At 36.3% G+C, this 10,983-nt stretch overlaps 1 protein-coding gene across 1 annotated transcript; it reads left to right on the top strand.

Moving 5' to 3' along the window:
* The first annotated feature begins 9,645 nt into the window (after positions 1-9,645).
* LOC109184109 (uncharacterized mitochondrial protein AtMg00810-like) lies at positions 9,646-10,398 on the top strand. The gene has a single exon (XM_019334155.1). It carries the CDS (start codon positions 9,646-9,648, stop codon positions 10,396-10,398), a length of 753 nt encoding a protein of 250 aa, XP_019189700.1.
* Positions 10,399-10,983: the final 585 nt, after the last annotated feature.

Raw genomic sequence — 10,983 nt, 5'->3', positions numbered from 1 at the left:
ATGAGAAATTAGAAATCAATATATTTTATTGGGACGAGAATTTTTTAGGAATTGGGCGGGAAGTTAAAATTTCTGGATTTTTTTTTATATATAGTATAGATTAGATGTGCAAAGAGAATTGTATTACACTATTTTATAATTTTAGAATAGAATTTTTACCCAAAATTATTGTACGAATGGGAAAGTAGAAATCAATATATTTTATTCGGAAGAGAGATTTTTTAGGAATTGGGCGGGATGTTAAAATTTCAGGATTTTGTTTTTAGATATAGTATATATTAGATGTGCAAATAGAATTGTATTACACTATTTTATAATTTTAGAATAGAATTTTTACCCAGAATTATTGTACGAATGAGAAAGTAGAAATCAATATATTTTATTGGGAAGAGAGATTTTTTAGGAATTGGGCGGGAAGTTAAAATTTCAGGATTTTGTTTTTATATATAGTATAGATATAGATGTGCAAAGGGATTTGTATTACACTATTTTATAATTTTAGAATAAAATTTTTACCCAGAATTATTGTACGAATGGGAAAATAAAAATCAATATATTTTATTGGGAAGAGAGATTTTTTAGGAATTGTGCGGGAAGTTAAAATTTCAGGATTTTATTTTTATATATAGTATAGATAGATTACAATAGGATTTGTATTACAATATTTTATAATTTCATAATTAAATTTTTACCCAGAATTATTGTACGAATGGGAAAATAAAAATCAATATATTTTATTGGGAAGAGAGATTTTTTAGGAATTGTGCGGGAAGTTAAAATTTCAGGATTTTGTTTTTATATATAGTATCGATAGATTACAAAAGGATTTGTATTACACTATTTTATAATTTCATAATAGAAATTTTACCCAGAATTATTGTACGAATGGGAAAGTAGAAATCAATATATTTAATTGGGAAGAGAGATTTTTTAGGAATTGGGTGGGAAGTTAAAATTTCAGAATTTTGTTTTTATATATAGTATAGATTAGATGTGCAAAGAGAATTGTATTACACTATTTTGTAATTTTAGAATAGAATATTTACCCAGAATTATTGTACGAATGGGAAAGTAGAAATCAATATATTTTATTGGGAAGAAAGATATTTTAGGATTTGGGCGGGAAGTTATAATTTAAGAATTTTATTTTTATATATAGTATAGATTAAATGTGCAAAGATAATTGTATTACACTATTTAATAATTAATAATTATAGAAAAGAATTTTTACCCAGAATTATTGTACGAATGTGAAAGTAGAAATCAATATATTTTATTGGGAAGAGAGATTGTTTAGGAATTGGGCGGGAAGTTAAAATTTCAGGATTTTAATTTTATATATAGTATAAATTAGATGTGCAAAGAGAATTGTATTACACTATTTTATAATTTTAAAATAGAATATTTACCCAGAATTATTGTACGAATGGGAAAGTAGAAATCAATATATTTTATTGGAAAGAAAGATTTTTTAGGAATTGTGCAGGATGTTAAAATATTAGGATTTTGTTTTTATACATAGTATAAATTAGATGTGCATAGAGAATTGTATTACACTATTTTATAATTTTAGAATAGAATTTTTACCCAGAATTATTGTACGAATGAGAAAGTAGAAATCTATATATTTTATTGGGAATAGAGATTTTTTAGGAATTGGGCGGGATGTTAAAATTTCAGGATTTTGTTTTTATATATAGTATAGGTTATGAACATATAGCTCTATCACATGTTCACAAACCTAATACTATAGATTCATAATTTTTATACTCTAGATTCATAATTTAAATACAGTAGATTCATAAATTTTAAACTGTGCGATTGGGAAAAGAGAAACGTCGTTAACGACAAGTGAAAATCAATTTTTTTTTTAATTATGAATCTACAGTATAAAAACCTTGCAAGGTGGACACGTTTCCACAACATAATTTGCCTTGGTTCTATGGAGTATATATAACCTTACATATGACAACATACGTGTATATAAAATTGAAAGTGGGGTGTGGTGAGTGGTGACGCAGTATGCCAAGCTTACGACTATATATTTAGATATTAATTTATATTACTTGGAAAAATATTTTGTATATGGAGAAAAAGCTATATAGAAGATATTATATAATAAATAAATAAATACATACATAAGTGTATAGTTGTGATCGTTTGAAATAGGAAATTATGAATATAGGGTTGTAATTTTCATATTTAAAATTTTGATCCTGTTTTTTACATAGTGTGTGATGTTTGTGGACTAAAAAATAATTCTGATTTTCAAAATTTAAAATCAGTATCGAATAAAATTTAAGTACTCGAATAAATAATATTGAGACGAGTCCACATTCCTAAAGATCAAGTTAGTTGCCTTTCTGTTTTGAACTCCATGTGAGTTGTCTAGTAATTCTTTTTTTTTTGTTTAATTTAAGCTAACCTAAATTGATTTAGATCATTATTATGATCTTTGTCGAAACTTTTTCATAAATGAAAATTGTCATATCTCGTAACTTAAAACACAAAATTTATTTCTAGCATGATTGGATCTTATCAAGATCAACTCGAGTCCAATAAGAAGATTCGAACCCAAGATCTCTCAACGTTTTATGAACGTGTGAAGAAGCGCGATGAAAGGAAGAATGACGTTAATGCCGTTAAGTATCCGACATGGAATGAGCGTTTAAACAGGATGTCGGCTTGTGAGTTGAGTAACGTTATTAGTGAGTTGGACGTTAAGGTTAAGGCTGCGGAGGAGAGGATTGATTTCTTGAAGGGCAAGAGAATAACGGTTTCCCCGCAAACACCGGATCCGGCTTCGCCGCCGCCGCCGCCGGTGGTGGTTTCTCGGAGACTGGTCGAAACAAGCAGTTTGCAGATGGAAAGCATTCAACAAACCTCGTACAACATTAGTCCTATGATAAATCCGCTGCCTTATCATCATTGTCATGATGGACGTCATCTGGTGGCGGCGGTGACTGAGGTCAGGGTGACGAAGAATCGGGTAATGATGACGAAAGTTGAGCCTATCCCCAGCAGTTTGCTATCTTGCGCCCAACCTGCCGCCGAGATGAGGCCGTACTTGCAGAACCTGCCGGCGGTGACGGTGCCTTACGGTTGTAACCTCCCGGCGGCCGTGATTCCGTACGGTCAGTATCAGGGGATGCATGGGACATAGCAACAAATGTGTAGATTTGACATGAATGAGACAAAAATGTGTTGATTCAAAACCCTAGACAATAATGTGTAAAGTACTAATGTCATTACCTTCTTTTCAAAATCCTATTTGAAAAGAATGTAATTGGACTACCTTCTTCTACTTTTTTTTTTTTTTGCTTTGACTGAAAATTCCACAAATTTTTCACATTCTTTTTTTAAAAGTTTTTTTTTACTATTTTGCCCTTGCTTCTTTTTATAATTCCAAATGTATCATTTATTTGTTTTGTATGTAATTTTTTATTTTGTTAAATACTTATATTTAAAGTTTGTATTATTAAATATAAATTATACCATATTAAATATCTCATTGAGACGATCGAAAAAAGACTAATGTTGAATATAAAGTATACCATATTCCCGCCGTCAAAATTTGTTTTGTTTTCGATTAATTATTGGTTACTCTGTATTAGTTTTAATTGATAAATTTGCGGTCAAAATTTTTTCGTAATTTGATAAACTAATTATGAACGTTCAAAATTTCTTCGATGAATTGATTTTAAATGGGTTATGAAAGCTAAATTGGTGGTGAGCATTCTTATCGAAAAAAAGACGAAATCGATAACCGATATCAAATGGATCGAACTTTTTTTTTTTTTTTTTTCGATCAATTATCGTTACTCCGTATTAGTTTTAATTGATAAATATGCGGTAAAAAATAAATAAATAAAATTACCAAAAAAAATTGTTAAAAATAAATAAATAAATAAATAAATAAGCCTTCGTTCGAAAGAAGCTTCTGTCTCCTGCCGGCCGGGACAACCCTGTAAAGCAAAGAGACTTCGACTTGGCAATGAACAATATACAAGAGTTGTTTCCAGATGCATATCTGTACTAAATAATTTGATTTCTCAATTATTAGTTCGAATTTAATTAGTTTAATATAATTTAGTTCAAACTCAATTAGTTTAATATAAAATATAACTTGTGATATAAATAATAATTTTTATTAACATTAATTAATTTTTTTATAACATTAATTATTTTTTAAAAAATGAATTTCACAATATTTTTGAAAATTGTGTTGTATTTTCTAATATCAATATTATGTATTTTAATTTTTATTATGTTCTAGTTATATTTGATGTATTTGAAATTTTAATTAGTATATATTCAATATTAGTCTTGTTTCAATCATCCCAATGAGATATTTAAAATGGTATAATTTATATTTAATAATATAAATTTTAAATATAATTATTTAACAAAATTAAAAAAATTACATATAATTGAGGTGAGAGAAGAAGGTATTCTTAATACCTTATTCTCTTTCTTTTAAGCTTGTCAGCTTTTCTATTTTTTTTTTGTTTTTTTTTTTGTTGAGTGTTATTTAATTTGAATAATTGAATCTTAAACTTGATTGAGGTTTAAGATTTCTGAAGAGTGATTGGAGGGAGGAGACTAGGAGACAGATTATACGTTATAGCTGATACATATATGTCAAATAAGTTCTTATTTGAACATGAAGATCGAGAATAAATAAAATTTTGATTTCTGGCTTCATTTTGAAAAATAATAAAAATTAAAATTAAAATAAAATCTTTAATTTTTCTTCCCTGCAAAGAATGAACTTGCTTCTTGTCAATTAGTCATGGCGGCCATCAAATCAGGAATTTATCTTATTCTGATCTTTAAAGCGATAATTGACAACATCTACATACAATAGTTGTAACTATTTGTGGACTATCATTTTAATCATCTTTTATTTTATACCCATCTATTAATACGGAGTATAATTTTATTTAAATTTAAATAATACTTTAAATTAATTCTAGTATCAACAAACACTTTCATTACCGGTGGCTTGTGGTCCACTGGTATCGAATGGCTCCCTTATGTGGGAGGTCTAGGTTTCGAGCCTTAGTGTAGGCATAGATTGTATGGGTATCCCCCTTCCTTTGTAATAAAAAAAAGGAATAAGGTTCAAATTGGCCACTGAACGTAACCTGAAAATGCAATTAGGCCACTGAACACTCCAAAAATGTGTAATTTCACCTGATAGCAGGTTACCCTCAATTTTAACAGGTTATCTGCTTACGTGGCAGCTGAGTTGGCATTTTTAATAAATTTTTATTTAAAAAAATTTTTAAAAAATAAAAACGACTTTATTTTATTTTTTATTTAATTTTTTTTCAATTTTTTATAAAATTTATTATTAAAATTAATTATTAAAAATTATTTAAAAATTATTAAAAATGCCAACTCAGCTGCCACGTAAGCAGGTAACCTGCTAAAATTGATGGTAACCTGCTATCCGGTGAAATTGCATACGTTTGGAGAGTTCAGTGGCCTAATTGCACGTTTTTAGAGTGTTCAGTGGCCTAATTGCACTTTCTGTTCGTTCAGTGACCTAATTGCATTTTCAGGTTACGTTCAGTGGCCAATTTGAACCTTATTCCTAAAAAAAACAAACACTTTCATTTTTTGAGTGTTTGGCGAAAAATCATAAAACAATCTTTCTTTATTTAGTTGAAAATTAAAAATTATATTATTTAGTTTGGTTCATTTTTTAAAAAATATAAATATAAATCTATTATAAAATTATTTCTTATAAAGTATTAATTATTTTAATGATAATAATTTTATTTATATTTAAATTTAAAAATAAAATTATATTATAAAATTTTTAAAAAAATGGTTAAAATAAACCCTCAAACTTTAAAAGTTTCAATTTCACATTCGAATCCATTAAAATTGTTGATCCAAACCCGTTTTACTATTTTTTACCTGCTACTATCTAGTCACCTGTCACATCTACACCATATCTTATTTATACAATATATTTTTTGAAAGCAATTTATACAATATATTAAATATAATTGATCCTAATATGCAGCCATAGCCAAAAAAAAAAACAAAGACAATTGATCCTAATATGCTTGTTAGTGTTATTAATATTTATGTTTAATAATGTTTTATTATATGCTTTGTAATAGTGGTTCTCTTTCCTTTGGTTTAGTCTTACCTAGAGTTTAGGAAACTATAGTGGAAGTCTCTCTATAGATCTCTATCTGATGTATTTTGGTAAGATTAGATTTTTGAAATTCAAAACTTCTGTTCTCATCTGGTATCAGATTGCGTAAGGTTCCTTACGATTCCCAAACACCCAACACCCACCCTCATCCAACGCGAAACGTTCCCGGCTATGTCGTCCAATTCCTCTGAACGGACGATCACCACCACCTCCCCATCCTCGCCGGCGACCAACTCCCTAACCTCAGCGCATCATTTCGTCTCGATGAAGCTCACCACCCATAATTTTTTGTTCTGGCGTACCTAGCTCGTACCGTTTGTACGAGGCCAGGGTTTACTCGGCTACATCGACGGCAAAATCCCCTGTCCACCGGCGATGCTCACCACTGCCCAGCAGTCCGGCGACTCCACGGCGGTTGCCACTGCCTCCGCCCCAGTTCCGAATCCGGCATATGGCTCTTGGATTCAGCAAGATCAGTCCATACTCTCACTGATCATCTCCTCCCTCTCCGACGAGGTGATGCACCTCGCCGTCGGCCGGAACACTTCGAGGGAGGTATGGCTGTCCATTACATCGGCGTTAGCTTCGTCAACCCGCGCACGATGTCTTAGCCTCTTAGGGCAGTTTCAAACCCTCAGACAAGGGAATGGAACGCCGGCCGAATACTTGGGGAAGGCACAGCTGCTCGTGGAAGCCCTGTCTCTCGCCGGTCGCCCGTTGTCACTGGATGAGCAGATCCTTTATGTTCTCAGAGGACTACGACCGGAGTACAGGGCGTTGGCCAGCAGCCTCACCGTGACTGGTACACCGGTCACACTGCCTCAGTTAGCCGATCTGCTCCAAGCGCAAGAATTCATCATATCTGATGAATTTCCGGTGGCCGGTCACTCAGAACTCACTGGATCCCCGTCGGCCTTCTACGCAGGTCGCGGTCAACATCACGGCGGGCATCCGAACTCCGGTGGGCGGCAGAATTCCGGTGGCCGTAAGGGCGGTCGAGGTGGCGGTCGCGGCAGAAACGGCAGAGGAGGTCGCGGAAATGGTCCAAAGTGTCAGATCTGCAAAGCCTTTGGTCATACTGCTTATTATTGTTACCAGCGATATAATGAACGTGCACCACCGAATGTCAATGTTGCCGTAGAAAATCAAAGCAGTACTCTCTCGGGTGATGTTTGGTTTCCAGATACAGGACACGCTACTCCTGATGAACAAATGATGAGCCATTCGGATCTGTACACCGGTGGAGATGTTTTGAAGGTCGGCAACGGCGCAGGTTTGGGGATTTCCCGTGTGGGACATGCCGTTATTCCTTCCGTGTCTAATGATTTACATATGTCTCGTATATTACACGTACCCAAATTATCATTACCCCTTTTATCCGTTCACCAGTTTACTAATGAAAATAATGTATATTTCGAGTTTCATAAAAATCTTTTCTTTGTGAAGGACTGCACCACCAAGGCGGTTCTTCTTAAGGGTTTCACCTCGGGCGGCTTATACAAATTGTTGGTGCCACGGTCCCATTTTGCGTACATCTCCGCACGGGCTTCCTCCACAGTGTGGCATCAGCGGTTAGGTCACCCGCATCATCGAGTCCTACAGCGTGTCCTGAAAGATTGTCCAGTCACAACAAATAATACCAGTTCGTCTGAAGTGTGTATGGCGTGTCAACTCGGCAAATCGGCACGTTTCAATTTAAATAGAGTACCCACTTCTAGTTTCAATGTATTAGATTTAATCTATACGGACATATGGGGTCCATCACCTGTTATTTCTGATTCTGGTAGTCGCTACTTTGTGTTATTTGTAGACGATCACTATCGCTTTACCTGGTTTTATCCCTTACGGATTAAAACCGATATATATAAAATTTTTGAGTTGTTCAGGGCAATGGTAGAACGACGATTTTCGCATTCTATCAAAGCCATTCAGTCTGATCTGGGGGGCGAATATCGCCGCCTCCACAAAGTGTTTGAGTCTCTTGGTATTTCACACCGACAATCGTGTGCATATACTCATGAGCAAAACGGTCGATTCGAACGCCGAAACCGGCACATAGTCGAAACTGCCTAGCTTTAATGGCCGAGAGTTCAACCCCACTAAAATATTGGGACTATGCCTTCGAAACAGCCACATATCTAATAAATTGCCTCCCATCTTCAGCTATACAATTCCAAAGCCCACACTATATGATATACAAAACCCAGCCTACATATACGTTTCTCCGTGTCTTCGGGTGCCGATGTTATCCTTATCTAAGGCCTTATAATCGGCACAAGATAGAATATCGCTCGGCACCCTGTATCTTCCTAGGTTACCCTGTTTCTTTTAGGGGATATCGGTGCATGGACCCCCGCACGGGAAAAATCTTTATCTGCCGTCACGTCCGATTTGATGAAACTGTTTTTCCGTTTGCTATGCAGTCTACGCAGGTTAACGCCCGCTCAACACCGCCTGTGCTATGGGGGGTTGGGCCAATAGTGGTGCACAATGACTATCAACCCATAAGTCATGCACCGCCGCTACCACAGGAGCCGGAGCCCATCGCTCTACCTGCTCCCACTAAGCCGAAACCACGTGGCCGCAAGCCTCGGGCCACAACGGGTCCACCTCCGGACCCATCGCATACAATGCAGACTCGGCGCAAGACTCGGGGGTCGAATGAACAGTTTCACGGTTTAACTGTTACTACGGATCCCACTTGCTACTCCCAAGCCGTGGGTCACTCACATTGGCGTGACGCCATGGATTAGGAGTTTAATGCCCTTTTACATAACAATACCTGGCAGTTAATTCCAGCTACTCCGACTATGAACATCATCGGCTGCAAGTGGGTATTTCGCACAAAGCGGAAAGCTGACGGTACAATTGAAAGATACAAGGCATGCTTAGTTGCAAAAGGGTTCAACCAAGTAGCGGGGGAGGACTTTTTTGACACGTTCAGTCCCGTAGTCAAACCAACTACGGTTCGTATATTGTTCTCGCTGGCTGTCTCGAACCGATGGACACTACGACAGTTAGATGTTCACAACGTTTTTCTTAATGGGCACCTAGCCGAGACAGTCTATATGAAGCAGCCTCCGGGTTATGAGGACCCAGCACATTCGGGTCACGTTTGTCATCTGCAGCGCTCCCTATACGGTCTCAAACAAGCACCGCGGGCCTGGTTCAAGCGACTACACGAGTATCTTACATCAGCAGGGTTTTCTGCGTCCAAGACTGATGTCTCACTGTTCCATTACACTACTGGTGACTCACGGGTTTTCTTGCTGGTATATGTTGACGATATTATCTTAATGGGCAATGACTCACCACTCATTGACACCGTGCTACAACGTCTGTCAACAGTCTTTAAAATTCGGGATTTGGGAACACCGAGTTTCTTCTTGGGCATCGAAACGCTTCCGGTAGACAATGGTCTTCTCTTATCTCAGCGCAGGTATATGAAGGACATTCTAGTCTGAGCCGGCATGTCAGAGTGTAAACCCTTGGCTACTCCCGCTGCTGTCACACAGTCTGCCACACCGTCAACGGATGAGTTTGAAAATCCCACGCAGTACCGTCGACTAGTAGGGGCCCTGCAGTACCTGACTATCACCCGACCAGACCTGTCGTATGCGGTCAACAGGCTGTGTCAGTTCATGCACATGCCAACGGATGAACACTGGGGTTTGCTTAAGAGGGTACTACGCTATGTCAAGGGGACACAAGGTTATGGCCTATGCATCACACCGTCATCTAGCACCGACATACATGCTTATTCAGATTCAGACTGGGCTGAGTGTCCGATCGACAGGAAGTCTACTAGTGGCTATGCGGTCTATCTTGGCACCAATTTGGTGTCCTGGCTATCACGGAAGCAGCGCACGGTGGCACGATCATCGATAGAGGCAGAGTACAAGGGCCTAGCAGATGTTTCGGCAGAGGTTACCTGGATTGTATCTCTTCTCCGGGAACTTGGGTTGCATTCCGGGAAGTCGGCTACTCTATGGTGTGATAACCTTGGCGCGACTTATCTGGCAGCCAACCCGGTTTTCCACGCAAGGACAAAGCACGTGGAAATCGACTATCACTTTGTTCGGGACAAGGTAGCTTCCGGAGATTTTGTTGTCAGTTTTGTGTGTACGAAAGATCAGATAGCAGACGTCTTCACCAAACCTTTACCTGCTCCACGGTTCCAGGCTCTTCGGGACAAGCTCAATGTCGTTTCACAACCCCCTTGAGCTTGAGGGGGTGTGTTAGTGTTATTAATATTTATGTTTAATAATGTTTTATTATATGCTTTGTAATAGTGGTTCTCTTTCCTTTGGTTTAGTCTTACCTAGAGTTTAGGAGACTATAGTGGAAGTCTCTCTATAGATCTCTATCTGATGTATTTTGGTAAGATTAGATTTTTGAAATTCAAAACTTCTATTCTCATCATGCTAACCTCCAAAATACAGAAAAAAAAAAAAATAAAAAACCAAAGCACCAATATGAGGAGCGAAAAAAATATAAACAAAAATCTAAAAGTAGTGAAGCAACGTGCGCTAGAATCCGCAACATTTTCTTCCCAGTGATCATATCATCATCAACAATGTACAGAAGATCTGCTTCTTTCTGCAAAGCCATTTGGAACCTGCTATAGTTCTTGAAATCATAGCTTGAGCTGAATAAATCACTAGTAAAATCATATAAAAGTAGTAACAAAACCCAATATATAATAGCAGAAAAATCATTTTAAACTTGTTTTCATCCACAAAATAGCAAAACCAACAGCTACAAAAATCTGAAATACAAGCCAACTTTAACATGTACCAACTATGGGT

This window comes from Ipomoea nil, unplaced genomic scaffold (assembly GCF_001879475.1).
Source record: "Ipomoea nil cultivar Tokyo-kokei standard unplaced genomic scaffold, Asagao_1.1 scaffold1250, whole genome shotgun sequence".
In the NCBI taxonomy this organism is placed as follows: Eukaryota; Viridiplantae; Streptophyta; class Magnoliopsida; order Solanales; family Convolvulaceae; genus Ipomoea; species Ipomoea nil.
The sequence above is the reverse complement of the archived record's forward strand: the minus strand, read 5'-3'. Positions and strand labels throughout refer to the sequence as shown.